The 18,240-nt window shown below is 63.4% G+C and overlaps 1 protein-coding gene across 7 annotated transcripts in view; it reads left to right on the top strand.

The window, feature by feature from the left end:
• ARHGEF10 (Rho guanine nucleotide exchange factor 10) overlaps positions 1 to 18,240 on the top strand; it is a 64,337-nt gene that overhangs the window by 27,012 nt on the left and 19,085 nt on the right. For 5 of the 7 annotated variants that reach the window (XM_079779022.1, XM_079779021.1, XM_079779020.1 and 2 more), the window contains 9 exons: positions 778 to 892; positions 4,872 to 4,978; positions 9,352 to 9,429; positions 9,948 to 10,127; positions 12,510 to 12,626; positions 13,699 to 13,791; positions 14,976 to 15,146; positions 15,950 to 16,095; positions 17,228 to 17,388. In XM_079779022.1, the coding sequence (XP_079635148.1) occupies positions 778 to 892; positions 4,872 to 4,978; positions 9,352 to 9,429; positions 9,948 to 10,127; positions 12,510 to 12,626; positions 13,699 to 13,791; positions 14,976 to 15,146; positions 15,950 to 16,095; positions 17,228 to 17,388 (1,168 nt within the window). The remainder of the gene's footprint in view (positions 1 to 777; positions 893 to 4,871; positions 4,979 to 9,351; positions 9,430 to 9,947; positions 10,128 to 12,509; positions 12,627 to 13,698; positions 13,792 to 14,975; positions 15,147 to 15,949; positions 16,096 to 17,227; positions 17,389 to 18,240) is intronic. The other 2 variants (XM_079779017.1, XM_079779018.1) reach the window with 2 other exon arrangements.

Raw genomic sequence — 18,240 nt, 5'->3', positions numbered from 1 at the left:
TGTCCGCAGAGGCTGGAGGTCGGCCTGGTCCTGCCCCCGCTGCCCCTCTGTCTGTCTGCCCCTCTGTCTGTCTGCAGTCACTTTGCTGTGTCTTACCATCGCGTGGATGCAGCGCTCTGTGCAGTGGGCGGGGCTGTGGGCCGTGGACGTGGCTGCCCGTGGCTGGGGCGGGCTGCGGAGGCCAGGGCTGGCGGGCGGGCAGGTGTGCGGGCAGGTCTGCCCTCTCCGGGGCTGAGGCCTTCACCGCCTGCCCGGTCTGCAAAGCTGCTTGTGCGGCCAGTGATTCCAATAAAGATTTAAACATCAGGGGACTCTGTAACCATGTCAATCAAAGGAGGGCTCTGTAGTTAAAGTTTGTTCCTCCCTTTAAAGAAAAATGGTTTTTTTATTGTTTTCAGGGAGGAAAGGAGAGGGAGAGAGAGAGAAACATCGATGATGAGAGAGAATCATGGACCGGCTGCCTCCTGCACACCCCACACTGGGGATGGAGCCCGCAACCCGGGCCTGTGCCCTGACCGGGAATCGAGCCGTGACCTCCTGGTTCATAGGTCGATGCTCAACCACTGAGCCACGCCGGCCAGGCTGTTTTTCCCTGTTTTTTAAGAAGACAGACCGCCCCGCACCACACACGCACTCAGGCCACAGGAGCGCGCTCCCCGGTCCCACGGCCGTTCCGGGACGTTCCGATCAGACTCCGACTGTGCTCTTTGACAGGAGGTGGAAAGTGCAGGTGGGTTTGTACGGGCCGCCCGCCCTCACGCCCCGCCTCGCCCGCAGGTGCAGAAGCTGATGAAGGCTGCCAAGGAGGGCACGCGGGACGGGCTGGAGAAGACCAAGGCCGCCGTGAAGAGGGGCCGCTCCTTCATCAGGACCAAGTCCTTCATTGCCCAAGGTCGGCGCCCGGTCCCCGCGGGGGGCCTGGCTGTGCGCCTCCGGCCGGGAAGCTGGTGGGCAGTTCCCACATGTGCTCGGGGCCTGCTCCACCTTGGGCTCTACTTCCCCGGAGCCTGCTCCCCCCTCTCTGGGGCCTGCTCCCCCCACCCCGGGGCCTGCTCCCCCGACCCTGGGGCCTGCTCACCTTGGGCTCTGCTCAGCCTGCGCTCCCTCCTGGGAGGCTTTGTGGGGCTGAGGGTGGGGCTCTGAGCCGAGGGACCTGCTCACAGGCACTCCACAAACCACAGGAAGTTGAGTGAGCTCCCAGGGAGTCGCCTTCACCCCTCTTTATTGTCCCCTCTCAGCCCTGGGCCATCGGTGCCCCCACCCGAGGGGCTTCCTCCCCTGCTCTCCCTCACGACGTCCCCCCAGGCCTCGGGGACGCGGGCCCAGGGAGGAGGCCCCGTGGCAGCCCAGAGCTCAGGCTGGGACCTGGGCCCAGGGAGGGGCCCCGTGGAGGCCCAGAGCTCAGGCTGGGACCCGGGCCCAGGGAGGGGCCCCGTGGAGGCCCAGAGCTCAGGCTGGGACCTGGGCTCAGGGAGGGGGCCCCGTGGCAGGCCAGGGCTCAGGCTGGGACCCGGGCCCAGGGAGGGGGCCCCGTGGCAGCCCAGAGATCAGGCTGGGACCCGGGCCCAGGGAGGGGCCCCGTGGAGGCCCAGAGCTCAGGCTGGGACCCGGGCCCAGGGAGGGGGCCCCGTGGCAGCCCAGAGCTCAGGCTGGGACCCGGGCCCAGGGAGGGGGCCCCGTGGCAGCCCAGGGCTCAGGCTGGGACCCGGGCCCAGGGAGGGGGCCCCGTGGCAGCCCAGAGCTCAGGCTGGGACCCGGGCCCAGGGAGGGGGCCCCGTGGAGGCCCAGAGCTCAGGCTGGGACCCGGGCCCAGGGAGGGGCCCCGTGGCAGCCCAGAGCTCAGGCTGGGACCCGGGCCCAGGGAGGGGGCTCCAGGGCAGGCCAGGGCTCAGGCTGGGACCCGGGCCCAGGGAGGGGCCCCGTGGAGGCCCAGAGCTCAGGCTGGGACCCGGGCCCAGGGAGGGGCCCCGTGGAGGCCCAGAGCTCAGGCTGGGACCCGGGCCCAGGGAGGGGGCCCCGTGGCAGCCCAGAGCTCAGGCTGGGACCCGGGCCCAGGGAGGGGGCCCCGTGGCAGCCCAGAGCTCAGGCTGGGACCCGGGCCCAGGGAGGGTGCCCCGTGGCAGCCCAGAGCTCAGGCTGGGACCCGGGCCCAGAGAGGGGCCCCGTGGCAGCCCAGTGCTCAGGCTGGGACCCGGGCCCAGGGAGGGGCCCCGTGGCAGCCCAGTGCTCAGGCTGGGACCCGGGCCCAGAGAGGGGCCCCGTGGCAGCCCAGAGCTCAGGCTGGGACCCGGGCCCAGGGAGGGTGCCCCGTGGCAGCCCAGAGCTCAGGCTGGGACCCGGGCCCAGAGAGGGGCCCCGTGGCAGCCCAGTGCTCAGGCTGGGACGCGGGCCCAGGGAGGGGCCCCGTGGAGGCCCAGAGCTCAGGCTGGGACCCGGGCCCAGAGAGGGGCCCCGTGGCAGCCCAGTGCTCAGGCTGGGACGCGGGCCCAGGGAGGGGCCCCGTGGAGGCCCAGAGCTCAGGCTGGGACCTGGGCTCAGGGAGGGGGCCCCGTGGCAGGCCAGAGCTCAGGCTGGGACCCGGGCCCAGGGAGGGGGCCCCGTGGCAGCCCAGAGATCAGGCTGGGACCCGGGCCCAGGGAGGGGCCCCGTGGAGGCCCAGAGCTCAGGCTGGGACCCGGGCCCAGGGAGGGGGCCCCGTGGCAGCCCAGAGCTCAGGCTGGGACCCGGGCCCAGGGAGGGGGCCCCGTGGCAGCCCAGGGCTCAGGCTGGGACCCGGGCCCAGGGAGGGGGCCCCGTGGCAGGCCAGAGCTCAGGCTGGGACCCGGGCCCAGGGAGGGGGCCCCGTGGCAGCCCAGAGCTCAGGCTGGGACCCGGGCCCAGGGAGGGGGCCCCGTGGAGGCCCAGAGCTCAGGCTGGGACCCGGGCCCAGGGAGGGGCCCCGTGGCAGCCCAGAGCTCAGGCTGGGACCCGGGCCCAGGGAGGGGGCTCCAGGGCAGGCCAGGGCTCAGGCTGGGACCCGGGCCCAGGGAGGGGCCCCGTGGAGGCCCAGAGCTCAGGCTGGGACCCGGGCCCAGGGAGGGGCCCCGTGGAGGCCCAGAGCTCAGGCTGGGACCCGGGCCCAGGGAGGGGGCCCCGTGGCAGCCCAGAGCTCAGGCTGGGACGCGGGCCCAGGGAGGGGCCCCGTGGAGGCCCAGAGCTCAGGCTGGGACCCGGGCCCAGGGAGGGGCCCCGTGGCAGCCCAGAGCTCAGGCTGGGACCCGGGCCCAGGGAGGGGGCCCCGTGGCAGCCCAGAGCTCAGGCTGGGACCCGGGCCCAGGGAGGGGGCCCCGTGGCAGCCCAGAGCTCAGGCTGGGACCCGGGCCCAGGGAGGGGGCCCCGTGGCAGCCCAGAGCTCAGGCTGGGACCCGGGCCCAGAGAGGGGCCCCGTGGCAGCCCAGTGCTCAGGCTGGGACGCGGGCCCAGGGAGGGGCCCCGTGGAGGCCCAGAGCTCAGGCTGGGACCCGGGCCCATGGAGGGGCCCCGTGGCAGCCCAGGGCTCAGGCTGGGACCCGGGCCCAGGGAGGGGGCCCCGTGGAGGCCCAGAGCTCAGGCTGGGACCCGGGCCCAGGGAGGGGGCCCTGTGGCAGCCCAGAGCTCAGGCTGGGACCCGGGCCCAGGGAGGGGGCCCCGTGGAGGCCCAGAGCTCAGGCTGGGACCCGGGCCCAGGGAGGGGGCCCCGTGGCAGCCCAGAGCTCAGGCTGGGACGCGGGCCCAGGGAGGGGGCCCCGTGGAGGCCCAGAGCTCAGGCTGGGACCCGGGCCCAGGGAGGGGCCCCGTGGAGGCCCAGAGCTCAGGCTGGGACCCGGGCCCAGGGAGGGGGCCCCGTGGAGGCCCAGAGCTCCGGCTGGGACCCGGGCCACGTCCCGTGCTTTTCTGGTTTCCAGCCCTTTGGGGAATCTTCGTTTGTTTAGCTTTACTGCGTTTGCGAAGAAGAATGTAGTTTTGCTGTAAACTTTCTGAATGGGGAACCTGTGCCTTTTCAGACGTGTGGTGGGCCAGGCAGGCGGTCAGGAAGCCCAGGGAGTCCCCCGAGCGTCCTGGCCAGCAGTGCTGGCTCTCAGGCGGCTCCGCAGCCGTTCTCTGTTTCTGGGTGTGAGACTTCATTTTTATTATTTTTTTAATCCTCATCCAAGGACCTGTTTTATTTATTTTATTTTATAGAGAGAGGAAGGGAAAGGAGAGAGAGAGAAACATCGACAGATTGGGCATGTGCCAGGGATGGCAGTGATATTTTATAGATTAAACTAGAGGCCTGGTGCACGATATTCGTGCACTCGGGGGGAGGGGAGGGTCCTCAGTCCCGTGGCACCCTCTCTGTCCCATGGACACCCTTAGTGCTGCTGCGGAGGTGGGAGAGGCTCCCGCCACCACCTCTGTGCTCACCAGCCGTGAGCCCGGCTTCTGGCTGAGCAGAGCTCCCCCTGTGGGAGCGCACTGACCACCAGGGGACAGCTCCTGTGTTGCGTGTCTGCCCCCTGGTGGTTAGTGTGCATCATAGCGACCGGTCATTCTGCCGGGTGCTCGATTTGCATATTAGCCTTTTATTAGATAGCATTATATAGCATAGCCATTTCTAGTTCACCATCAGGCACTCAAACGCCCCCTCTGCCCTGGAAGGTGAACTCCAGGGACTGAACATTCCGCGCACCAGCAGCTCCCTGTGGGCAGGGTGTGTCCGCGGTGTGGGCGTGTCGCCTGGGTCATCGCGGGGGGGTGGGGGGGGGTGGACGGGAACGGGAGACCGTGCTCGGTCTCGGTCGACAGCGATTGGCTGCTCCGCTACGTGGGGGGACGTGGTCTCCGTGTCACACCCGCACGTCCCGACTCCTCAGATCCCAGGCCGGGCCTCGAGGAGGAGCAGAGCGTGTTCATCGACGTGGACTGCCGGCACCCCGACGCCGTGCTCACCCCGATGCCTGAGGGGCTGTCCCAGCAGCAGGTAGGACGCTGGGCAGGCGGAGGGTTACCCAGCAGGGGCGGCCGGGACCCGGGCGGCCGGGACCTGGGCTCGGACATGCCGGTTCTTGAGTATTTTGAGTCTCCCCGGGGTGACTCTGAGGGCCTGCAGGTGCAGAGTGTACACGGGGGAGTTACTTCTGGTGCGGGAGAACGGCGGGTTCACCGGGTGGTGTCACGTCTGCGGGAGAATTCTTGTATTTTTATTAACTTGTCTTGGACCAATGCCAGGTCCTTTGTCCGATACGTGAGGATTATCTCAGGACTTTAGAAAAAGAAATAGGTCAGACCTAGAGTAGTCTCCCTAGGTCAGACCCCGAGGAGCCTCCCTCCGAGGGGAGACCGCGTCTGTGATGTGAATGGTGGGGAAGCTGGCCTCGGTTTGACCCTCTGCCCGTTTGAGGCGGGAGGTGACTCGGACCTGGGCCTAACTCCCATTCTGAGGGTCGGCTGTGGCCCAGCCAGGCGGATGGGGCCCCCGGGGAGGGTGGGGGCTGGCCCCCGGGGAGGGTGGGGACTGGCCGGCTTGTGTGCTTGGGTCTAATCCCGGGCACAGCCGTCCTGTCTTCACTGCGTCCTTTCTTCCTTAACTATCCCGAGGGGTTATTTTGGTCTTAATTTTGTGAATCGAACAGTCTTTTCTGTGAAGGACGATCCACTCGCTTGTCAATGAAGGTCTGTTGTCCTAGTGGCCCGTCTGTTAGCTGAGCTACTTCCTGTGGGAGCCGCTGTCCCGGCCGCCAGGTGCGGGGGCGTGCACTCCCTGGGTTGGCTGGGGGTGGGCATGTGATTGTGTGTGCATGTGTGTGCCTGTGCGCGTGTGCATGTGTGTGCGTGCCTGTGTGTGCCTGTGCCCGTGTGTGCCTGTGTATGCCTGTGTGCGTGTGCGTATGTGTGTGCACATGTGTGCCTGTGCATGTGTGTGCATGTGTGCCTGTCTGTGCCCGTGTGTGCCTGTGCGTGTGTGCATGTGTGTATGTGTGCGCATGTAGGCGTGTGCATGTGTGTGCCTGTAGGCGTGTGCATGTGCGTGTGCTTTAAAACCAGCCTGATTGTGACTTATGCTGGTTTCCGTTTATTGGCAAAAATAACCTGCCGAACGGTGTTGAGGCTGCGGCCAGCGCCGAGGCGGTCACGGGCCGTCACAGGCGTCACAGAGCCTGCCGTGTGCTCAGACGCACCGCCGTGGTGAACCTGGACCCAACGATGGTGTCAGCGTTCAGAAGGCAGGCGGCTCAGGCCGCAGCGAGCTCCGCGCCTGGAGCAGGCGGGCGATGCTGCCGTGTTCCCGCCCGCGGTGCCTGCTGGCGGTCAGATCTCCGCAGACAAGCGTCCGCCGCCTTCCAGGGCTCCGGGCCTCTGTCGTCCGGGAGCAGGGTATTGGGCAGGTGGCCAGTGGCTCCTCCGCGTCAGGATGAGCTGCTCCTCGCAGTCGTTTCCACGTGAAACGTGTCACTCAGAGTCGGGCGTGTTACATGGAACGTGTAACCCAGACAGGCATGTTACATGGAACGTGTCACTCAGAGTCGGGCATGTTACATGGAACGTATCACCAGAGTCGGGCGTGTTACATGGAACGTGTCACTCAGTCGGGCGCGTTCCATGGAACGTGTCACTCAGAGTCGGGCGCGTTCCATGGAACGTGTCACTCAGAGTCGGGCGCGTTCCATGGAACGTGTCACTCAGAGTCGGGCGCGTTCCATGGAACGTGTCACTCAGAGTCGGGCGCGTTCCATGGAACGTGTCACTCAGAGTCGGGCGCGTTCCATGGAACGTGTCACTCAGAGTCGGGCGCGTTACATGGAACGTGTCACTCAGAGTCGGGCGCGTTCCATGGAACGTGTCACTCAGAGTCGGGCGCGTTACATGGAACGTGTCACTCAGAGTCGGGCGCGTTACATGGAACGTGTCACTCAGAGTCGGGCGCGTTACATGGAACGTGTCACTCAGAGTCGGGCGCGTTACATGGAACGTGTCACTCAGAGTCGGGCGTGTTACATGGAACGTGTCACTCAGTCGGGCGCGTTACATGGAACGTGTCACTCAGAGTCGGGCGCGTTCCATGGAACGTGTCACTCAGAGTCGGGCGCGTTACATGGAACGTGTCACTCAGAGTCGGGCGTGTTACATGGAACGTGTCACTCAGAGTCGGGCGTGTTACATGGAACGTGTCACGCAGAGTCGGGCGCGTTACATGGAACGTGTCACTCAGAGTCGGGCGCGTTACATGGAACATGTCACTCAGAGTCGGGCGCGTTACATGGAACGTGTCACTCAGAGTCGGGCGCGTTACATGGAACGTGTCACTCAGAGTCGGGCGCGTTACATGGAACGTGTCACTCAGAGTCGGGCGCGTTACATGGAACGTGTCACTCAGAGTCGGGCGCGTTACATGGAACGTGTCACTCAGAGTCGGGCGCGTTACATGGAACGTGTCACTCAGTCGGGCGCGTTACATGGAACGTGTCACTCAGAGTCGGGCGCGTTACATGGAACGTGTCACTCAGAGTCGGGCGCGTTACATGGAACGTGTCACTCAGTCGGGCGCGTTACATGGAACGTGTCACTCAGAGTCGGGCGCGTTACATGGAACGTGTCACTCAGAGTCGGGCGCGTTACATGGAACGTGTCACTCAGAGTCGGGCGCGTTACATGGAACGTGTCACTCAGAGTCGGGCGCGTTACATGGAACGTGTCACTCAGTCGGGCGCGTTACATGGAACGTGTCACTCAGAGTCGGGCGCGTTCCATGGAACGTGTCACTCAGAGTCGGGCGCGTTACATGGAACGTGTCACTCAGAGTCGGGCGTGTTACATGGAACGTGTCACTCAGAGTCGGGCGCGTTACATGGAACGTGTCACTCAGAGTCGGGCGCGTTACATGGAACGTGTCACTCAGAGTCGGGCGCGTTACATGGAACGTGTCACTCAGAGTCGGGCGCGTTACATGGAACGTGTCACTCAGAGTCGGGCGCGTTACATGGAACGTGTCACTCAGTCGGGCGCGTTACATGGAACGTGTCACTCAGAGTCGGGCGCGTTCCATGGAACGTGTCACTCAGAGTCGGGCGCGTTACATGGAACGTGTCACTCAGAGTCGGGCGTGTTACATGGAACGTGTCACTCAGAGTCGGGCGCGTTACATGGAACGTGTCACTCAGAGTCGGGCGCGTTACATGGAACGTGTCACTCAGAGTCGGGCGCGTTACATGGAACGTGTCACTCAGAGTCGGGCGCGTTCCATGGAACGTGTCACTCAGAGTCAGGCATGTTACATGGAACGTGTCACTCAGAGTCGGGCACGTTACATGGAACGTGTCACTCAGAGTCGGGCGCGTTCCATGGAACGTGTCACTCAGTCGGGCGCGTTACATGGAACGTGTCACTCAGAGTCGGGCGCGTTACATGGAACGTGTCACTCAGAGTCGGGCGCGTTCCATGGAACGTGTCACTCAGAGTCAGGCATGTTACATGGAACGTGTCACTCAGAGTCGGGCACGTTACATGGAACGTGTCACTCAGAGTCGGGCGCGTTACATGGAACGTGTCACTCAGAGTCGGGCGTGTTACATGGAACGTGTCACTCAGAGTCGGGCGCGTTACATGGAACGTGTCACTCAGAGTCGGGCGCGTTACATGGAACGTGTCACTCAGAGTCGGGCGCGTTACATGGAACGTGTCACTCAGAGTCGGGCGCGTTCCATGGAACGTGTCACTCAGAGTCAGGCATGTTACATGGAACGTGTCACTCAGAGTCGGGCGCGTTACATGGAACGTGTCACTCAGAGTCGGGCGTGTTACATGGAACGTGTCACTCAGAGTCGGGCGTGTTACATGGAACGTGTCACGCAGAGTCGGGCATGTTACATGGAACGTGTCACTCAGAGTCGGGCGCGTTCCATGGAACGTGTCACGCAGAGTCGGGCATGTTACATGGAACGTGTCACTCAGAGTCGGGCGCGTTCCATGGAACGTGTCACGCAGAGTCGGGCATGTTACATGGAACGTGTCACTCAGAGTCGGGCGCGTTCCATGGAACGTGTCACTCAGTCGGGCGGTGCGTGCCTGACGGTCACCGCCGTGCGTCATGGTGGCATGTGTTGGTGCTGTGGCGCCGCGTGCCCGCCTGTGGTTACAGCGAATCCGTGAGGGTTAGAGACGGACACGCTGCGGCTGGGGCAGCGCGCCTGTCCGCACGCTAGCTCGCGAGCCGCTGTTTACAGTGCGGTGAGGCCCAGGGGTTTCCTTACCGACGGCCGTGAAACCGGACCCCAGCGCCTGTCAGCAGCCTCCCGCGGAGTGACGTGGCTCTCTCTGCAGGAGGTAATGTCTCCGCGGTTTGTCCGCTCCCTCCAGGTGGTCAGGAGGTATATTCTGGGCTCCATTGTCGACAGCGAGAAGAACTACGTGGACGCCCTCACGCGGATCCTGGAGGTGCGTGTCCCTCACCGTCCACCTGGGCACAAGGCCCTTCATGTCTGCCTTTCGCTCCGCCGCCGCCGCCGCCGAACGCCCTGGAAAGGGAACGCTGGCGGCTGCAGCGGTGGCTCCCCTGTAGGAACGTTAACAGACGTCTTTTAAGCTAAAAACAGGCTGAGCCCTGGCCAGTGTGGCTCAGTGGATAGAGCACCGGCCTGTGGTCCAAAGGGTCCCGGGTTCGATTCTGGTCAAGGGCATGTACCTAGGTTGCAGGCTTCTCCCCGGCTGGGCCCTGGTCGGGGCCCATGCAGGAGGCAACCAACCGATGTGTTTCTCTCACATCAGTGTTTCTCTCTATCTCTCCCTCTCTCTTCCACTCTCTCTAAAAATCAGTGGAAATATCCTTGGGTGAGGATTAAACATAAATAAGTAATAAGTAAGTAAAGATGCGCGGAGTGGTGCGTTTTGGAGTCCCTGTACGGACACGACACGTCCCTCCACACTTCGCCCGCCCGTCCTCCCCCTGTCCCCAGCAGTACGAGCGGCCGCTGGCGGAGATGGAGCCGCGGGTGCTGAGCGAGCGGAAGCTGCGGGTGGTGTTCCACCGCCTCCGGGAGGTGCTGCAGTGCCACCGCCTGTTCCAGATGGCGCTGGCCAGCCGCGTGGCCGAGTGGGACGCCGTGGAGATGATCGGCGACGTCTTCGTGGCTTCGGTGAGTGCCGGCCGCCCCCACGGTCAGCCGCCTGCTGCCCAGGGCGGGCCCGGCAGGACGGGCCACGCCTGCACCTCCAGGCGGACTTGGTGCGTCGCCGGGAGACAGTCTGCGGAGGCCCGGGGACGGGGGTCTGAGAGTCTGACGGGCCGCGTGGCCGAGCCCGGCTGTGCCCGTCAGCGTGCGGGCGGGGGCGGGGAGCCTGCGTGAGGCCGTCCCTCTGTAGCCCGTCCCCTCCTGGGCCCGTGGGGAGCTGGCCGAGCACACCTGCCGGGCCCCGCAGCCCGTGCTCCGCGCCGGAGCTCCTGTGCAGACGCTGGCCCCCGGGCCGGCGGGGGGCGGGGGGCGGGGGGGGGGGGGCTGCGGCCGCTCCTGGGCACGGGCTCCTGGAGGAAGCGTCGGGCCCTTTGGACCATCCGTCCGTCCTCGGTCCGTCCACGGCTCAGGCGCCTTGTGACCCACGAGCTTCGCTTCAGGACGCAGGAGCCCGCGGGAACAGAGCGGCACGCGATGGATGGATGGATGGGTGGCGCTGACCGAGGGCGCCGGCGAAGGGCGCAGCTGCGGGTCCCGTGCCCGTGGAATTGTGTGGGCGCCGTGACCGCCATGTGACGCCTCCTTCCTCTGGGGCAGCAGGAGGAACCGAGCTCGCCGAGGGGTCTGCGCACACCCCTGCGGCCGTTGTCAGGGAAACGGAAATCTTGGTCATTTCCTCTGTCGTCACCTCCGCTTTTCCTCCATCCCCTTCTCACAATATTTTCCTGGGACCAACTTTTGAATGGGAACAGCCCTTTTAAGAAACACATGTTTTTATTGATCTCAGAGAAGAAGGGACAGAGAGAGATGGAAGCGTCAGAGAGGAGCGCGTCATGGCTGGGCTGCCTCCTGCACGCCCCCTGCTGGAGGCTCCGCCCGTGAATGCTGGTGTGGGAGCATCCAGCCCGCTCCTGCGCCCTGACTGGGCATTGAACCCTGACCTCCTGGGTCATAGGTCGTCACTGAGCCACGCCCACGGGCGGAAACAGTCCTCTCTGTTTTAAGCGTGACGCAGGTGAGCATGCTCCTTCCCTGAGTGAGGCCCCACCAGGTGTCGCCCGAGGCCGTGGCTTCCATCCTGGCGGACGGACGTGCGGACTCGAGAGAAACACAGAGCGAGACAACGTCTCTGCCTCCCGGCGCCTCTGTGCTTCTCGGAAAATAGGACCGAGGACCTACGTGCACGGCCCTCGGCCCAGGGCATTGCAGGAGCCGGGACCTCACGCTGCCCCGCGTGCCGCCCTGTCCTGGAGGGGGAACCAGGCGTGAGGGCGGGCGGGCCGGAGCGTAAGGAAGGGCGGCTGTAATGTCATCTCTGCACGTGGACGGCCAGGACGTGTGCGGAAACCCAGGCTGCCACGGCTCTGAGCAAGGAGGCCTGCGCGCAGGCGCCCGCACCCCGCTGTTCAAACAACGCCGACGCGTTGGCTTAAAAACATCCTGCTCAGTGGGCAAAAGCTAAAACCCTTTCCCCAAGAACAGGAACAAGACAGGATGTCGGCTTTCACCACTCCTGTTCAACATCGTACTGGAAGTCCTAGCCACAGCGATCAGACAAGAAGAAGAAATAAAAGGCATCCACATTGGAAAGGAGGAAATAAAACTCTCATTATTCGCAGATGACATGATATTGTACATAGAAAACCCTAAAGACTCCACCAAAAAAAACAACTAGATTTAATAAATGAATTTGGCAATGTATCAGGAACAAAATCCACACCCATAAATCTATGACTTTTTTATACACCGATAATGAATTCTCAGAAAGAGAAACTAAATAATCCCATTTACCATTGCACCCAAAATAATTAAGATACTTAGGAATACACTTAACCAAGGAGGTAAAAGACCTGTACTCAGAAAACCACAGGATGTTGAAAAAAGAGGTAGAGGAAGACATAAACTAATGGAAGAGTATACCATGTTCATGGATTGGTAGAATCAACATCATTAAAATGTCCATACTACCCAAAGCAAGCTCCAGATTCAACGCAACCCCTATTAAAATACCAATGCCATATTTCACAGATCTAGAACAAACTCTCCAAAAATGTATATGGAGCCAAAAAAGACCCTGAATAGCCGCAGCATCTTGAGAAAGTAGAGCAAAATGGGAGGGATCACAATACCAGATACTAAGTTACACTACAAAGCCACTGCGCTCAGAAGAGCCTGGTCCTGGCACAAGAGCAGGCACATAGACCAATGGAACGGAACAGAGTCCCCAGAAAGTCATACCTGGTGGAAATGGAGTTTGTTTCATGTGGCGTGGCCGTGACGGGGGTCACTTGAGGTTGGGAGGCCCCTGGGTGCCACGTTCCTCACGTTTCTCGCGTCCGATTTCAGTTCTCCAAGTCCATGGTGCTGGACGCCTACAGCGAGTACGTGAACAACTTCAGCGCAGCCGTGGCCGTCCTCAGGAAGGCCTGCTCCACGAAGCCCGCCTTCCTGGAGTTTTTAAAGGTAGGCAGCCTTTCCCCATTTCGGGGTGTTTTTCTTTGTGTGTGTGTGTTTTTTATTGATTTTTTACAGAGAGGAAGGGAGAAGGACAGAGAGTTAGAAACATCTATCAGAGAGAAACATTGATCAGCTGCCTCCTGCACACCTCCTACTGGGGATGTGCCCGCAACCAAGGTACATGCCCTTGACCGGAATCGAACCTGGGACCCTTCAGTCCGCAGGCCGACGCTCTATCCACTGAGCCACACCGGTCAGGGCCCATTTTGGGTTTTAACGCCTCTGATAGCAGGCTCCACGTGGGATACCTGATAATGAAACGACGCACCCTCGCCTCCCAGTGTACCCTGCTCAGTGTACCCTGCCGCTCCGTGTACCGTGCTGCTCCGTGTACCGTGCCGCTCCGTGTACCGTGCCGCTCCGTGTACCGTGCCGCTCACTGTAACGGCTCTAGAACTAACAGCGCCCTGGGTGTTGGATCAATGCGAGAAAGAAAGATGCATTTTCAGGGGTAACATAGCTTTTATTTTTTATAATTTATTTTATTATTATTATTATTTTGTTAATCCTCACCTGAAGATATTTTTTCCATTGATTTTTAGAGAGAGTGGAAGGGATGGGGAGAGAGAGAGAGAGAGAGAGAGAGAGAGAGAGAGAGAGAGAGAAAGAGAGAGAGAGAGAGGAACATCGATGTGAGAGAGACACATCCATTGGTGGCCTCCCCCTCGCGCCCCAACCAGGGCTGGCGATCAAACCTGCAAACCGGGTCCGTGCCCTTGACCAGGAACTGAACCTGGGACCCTTTGGTGTGCGGGCCGGTGCTCTAACCACTGAGCACACCGGCCAGGGCTCGAAGGCTCTGACTCAGAAGCCAGCCCCGCGCGCTGCAGGCCAGGGGCCGAGAGGCGGACCTGAGGGACAGGAGGGGGGGGGACAGGCGGGGGGCAGGCAGTGGAGGAAGTGTCTGCAGACGCGGACGCAGGCCCTGCGTGGCCTTGACCGCCCCGAGGCCGCGTGCTGGGCGTGGACGGCCTTGGCGACCCGCTGCCCGAGGTGAGTGAGACCCCTCTCCTCGCAGCAGAGCCAGGAGTCCAGTCCAGACCGCGTGACGCTCTACAGCCTGATGACCAGGCCCATCCAGAGGTTCCCGCAGTTCATCCTGCTGCTCCAGGTACCGCGACCCCCTGACCCTGCTGACCCCTGCTGACCCCAGGGGCCCCTGGAACCAGTCCTCCCTGGAGCCTCAGCCCTCCTCTCCTCCGAGGGGGCCCCCACCAGCCTGCCTCCTGCGTCCGGCTCAGCTGACACCGACCCCCGAGCGTCAGCCCTCAGGCCCAGGGCCCGTCCACTTCAGACGCCAAGTGCAGTAGCCGGCCACAGCCACCCAGTTCTGTCCCACTCGGCTACCCAGCGGGGTCCCCACGCCCCGCAGGTTCAGGGACGGGCTGGCGGGGCTCCCGGACCTCAGGAAGGCACTGGCGTTCTCGGTTTATACCTCGGCCGCCAGATGGACGCCCGGGGGAGGGGCAGGCGGGGGGCCTGGGGCTGCCGGGCGCTCACCACCCTCCCAACCCCGACCCTCTCCAGCCCTGCCGGTGGGTTTCCGGGGCTGTGCCCTGTGGAGGCAGACGGATGGCCTCACTGGCCAATGGGGACCCCCTCATCCCTCAGGCCCCTCCCTGGAGGGCAGCCTCCAATCCACCTGGAGCCACGGCCACGGGAGCCACCACTGGCCTCGGCTCAGCCGCGCTGGACAGGCTCCTCCCGTCACTCAGAACCCGAGTGTCGGGCTCCGTGCCTGCAGCCTGGCCTGGGGCAGGACCGAGTGTGGTGTTGGTGTGTGTGGGTGTTAAAATTTATCTTTATTGATTCCAGAGAGGAAGGGAGAGGGAGAGAGAGAGAAACATCAGTGATGAGAGAGAATCATGGACCGGCTGCCTCCTGCACGCCCCACACTGGGGATCGAGCCCCCAACCCGGACATGTGCCCTGATAGGGAAGCGAGCCGTGACCTCCTGGTTCATAGGTCGATGCTCAACCCCTGAGCCACGCGGCCGGGCCAGGGCCTTTCCGTGAGCAAGGCCGTGGGGTGAGCTAACCTCGTCTTTGGGCAAGGCCCTGTCGAAGCGTCCGTCAGGCTGTGACTCACCTGGTTTGCGTCCTTCCCGGCGGGTTTTTATTCTTCCCCAGCGACCGCTGACCTCACGGGCACCCTCTGCGGCCGCGTGGGCGATGGGGCCCTGGGCGGGGCGTCTGCGGGTGACCACGGCCCTCGGCCCCCACACGGGCAGTCACACACACACACACACACACACACACACACACGCACACACACGTTTACTCGTTTCCCCCAAAGGACATGCTGAGGCACACGCCCCGCGGACACCCCGACCGGCTGCCCCTCCAGATGGCGCTGACGGAGCTGGAGACGCTGGCAGAGAAGCTGAACGAGAGAAAGCGAGACGCGGATCGGCGCTGCGAAATGAAGCAGATCGCGAAGGCCGTGAACGAGCGATACCTGAACAAGGTGGCCGGAGCTGCCCCGCCTCCCGGGGTGCCCTCTGCTCTCACTAACCCGCCGCTGTCTCCGCCGCTGTCTCCGCCCTGCCACTAACCCCGGGGCCTCCGGCAGCTCCCGGGCCAGCCGCCGACGCCGGAGGCTGCCTACGCTTCAGAGTCTGGGCGTCCTCAGGAAAGGGGTGCACGGGTTCATCGGGCCCTCAAGGGGACCCAGGACCCCGAAAAGGTGAAGAGCCGCTCTTCCCGCTGAATTCTGCTTTCAGACGCGGGGTGTTATTTTAGATGCTGAGTTAAAGCCCTGTGTGTGCAGTTTATTTATATTTTACATATTTTAAAGATATATGTGTTGATTTCAGAGAGCGAGAAAGGGAGAGGGAGAGAGAGAGAGAAACATCAATGAGGAGAGAGAATCATTGGTCAGCTGCCTCCTGCACGCCCCCTGCTGGGGATGGAGCCCTCAACTCGGGCATGGAACCCGGGCCTGTGCCCTGAGCGGGAATCGAACCGTGACCTCCTGGTTCACGGGTCAACGCTCAGCCCCTGAGCCATGGCCAGGCGTGTCAGTGTCTCAGCCTCAGAAGCGTGTCACAGGGGTGCGGTCCCTCCCGCGTGGAGAGGACCTGAAACCCGTCTGTGGAGCTTTCGGGGGAACAGCCGCGCTCTGAGCTCCCAGCGCTGGCTGCGGGCGCCGGGCGGGTCCTCCCTGAAGACGCGGCTGACCCCGCGCTGTCCGTGCCCCGCGGGCGCTCCTCTCCCTTTCCTGATCACCGCGAGCGTGGCGACCGTGTCGAGCGTGACGTGAATGTCCAGCTTCTCAGCAGCGGGAGCCGGCACCTCATCCGGTCCGACGACGTGATCGAGACCGTGTACAACGACCGCGGGGAGGTCCTCAAGACCAAGGAGCGGCGGCTGCTCATGCTGACCGACGTGCTCATGTGCGTCACCGTCAGCGCCCGGTAAGGACCGGCCCGGCCCGGGAGCGGGCCGCCTGCTGGTGCCCATCCGTCCCGGCCCCCTGGGTGCCACGCGCAGGGACCGCCCGTGAGGCGGGGGACACGCTTCGAACCAACCACGAACCGCTTACTTCCGGGCGGGCCCCTGGGAGCCGCCAAGGCCACGCTGGTAGAAATGAGGGCGGACGGGGTCATTTCTCCTTACACGCACACGCACGCACACACGCACACACACGCGCACACACGCACGCACGCACGCGCGCGCACACACGCGTGCGCACACACGCTTTCATACATGCTTTCTCCGGGTTCACCCGACCGTACGTGTGTTCTGTGTTTTTCTGCATGTTTGCTCCTTGTGTGACAAAGAAGAAAGTGATCTGTGTGGATCATGAGATGTTTTAAACGTTTAATTGCTGCCTATGCGATAAGGTTCTTTTGTTGCTGTTAATCCTCGCCTGAGGATATCTTTTCCATTCGTTTTTTTTAGAGAGAGTGAAAGGAGGGGAGAGAGAGAAACATCGATGTGAGGGAGACACAACCATTGGTTGCCTCTCACACGTGCCCCGACCGGGGCCAGGCATCGAACCTGCGACCCTTCGGTGCGGGGCCGACGCTCTGACCACTGAGCACACCAGCCAGGGCCTCAATGCGTGTTTTGGTCACAGAGACTATGAGGTGATTTGATGTCACTAACATGGTTATGCTGTGCTCGAGAGGAAAGAAGGAATGTGAGCATTAGCCCCGGGGCGGCAGTGAGAGGAGGGCTCCCCCACAGGAGTTTCCTGTTGGCAGTGTTCGGGGAGCCCTCGGCGCTGGGCTCTGCTGGAGGTTGGCCTGTCCCTCCCCCGGGCTCTGCTGGAGGTCGTCCCGTCTGTCCCCCGGGCTCTGCTGGAGGTCGTCCCATCCCTCCCCCGGGCTCTCCGTGAGGTCGTCCCGTCCCTCCCCCGGGCTCTCCGGGGCAGACCGTGGACGGCGCCCTCCCGCTCACCTGATGGGAAGCCTTGTCGTGCAGCAGGTGGTGCTGGCTCCCGAGAGCACCAGGGCTCGGGGAGCACAGCTCCGGGCCTCCCTCTGGGGAAGCTGCGGGTGGGAAGTGTCCGACGTCACGCCATGGCTCGGGTTGTCGTGGCAGGACGGGCCAGGACGGCCACGCGCTGCTGCCGGCCGGCCAGAGGCACCTGCTGAAGTGGAGCGTGCCGCTGGGCCACGTGGCGGTCGTCGAGTACGGTCACCCTGAGGGCGCCGCCGAGCACCCACCTGAGAGCCTGGCCGTGGTGGCCAACGCCAAGCCACGTAAGTGACCTCGCTGTTGGCGTGGGCGGCGTGGGCAGAGATGTGGGAACTGTGTGGGTGACACTGTCAGCGTTGGCGGGCGGACAGGCTGACCTGCCAGATTGGGTGCTGACCTTGGGCTTGTCTCTGGGGCGGGCAGTGGCCACTCCGGGTTCCTGGCGAAGCTCCTGCATGTGGCCGGCTCCGTCCCCCAGGCCCGGTTCTGTGCTGCGTGTCCCGTGGCAGTTAGGATGCAGGCTCCTGTCCTGTGTGTGCACCGACTTGATGGACAGCGAGCCCTGGTCTGGGGCTGGCTCTGCTGCGGGCCAGCGCCCGGCGCCTCCCCGGCCATGGAGGGGCCCTGGGCTGTGAACTTCACAGGGAAAGTGAGAGGAAGGCATCACGTACTTTGGAAACGCTTCAGCTGTTGCATCATATTTACGGTTATTATTTATGAACTAGAGGCCCGGTGCACGAAATTCATGCATGGGTAGGGTCCCTAGACCAGGCCGGCGATCAGGGCCGATCTGTGGAGCAATCGGTGGGGCGATTGGGGGGGCCCCCGCTGGCACCCGCCTTGGCTGGCCTGGGGCTTGTGGGCTGGGGGCATCTCCTGCCCTGAGTGTCTGCCCCCTGGTGGTCTGTGCGTGTCATAGCGACCGGGCGTTCCACCGTTTGGTTGATTTGCATATTAGGCTTTTATTATATAGGACTAGAGGCCTGGTGCACGAAATTCATCATGGGGAGGGGGTGTCCCTCAGCCCAGCCTGCACCCACTTCAAACTGGGACCCACAGGGATTGGACCTAAACCGGCAGTCAGACATCCCTCTCACAATCCCGGACTGCTGGCTCCCAACTGCTCGCCTGCCTGC

The sequence above is a fragment of the Cnephaeus nilssonii genome (assembly GCF_951640355.1).
Source record: "Cnephaeus nilssonii genome assembly, chromosome: 8".
Lineage (NCBI taxonomy): Eukaryota > Metazoa > Chordata > Mammalia > Chiroptera > Vespertilionidae > Cnephaeus > Cnephaeus nilssonii.
The sequence above is the reverse complement of the archived record's forward strand: the minus strand, read 5'-3'. Positions and strand labels throughout refer to the sequence as shown.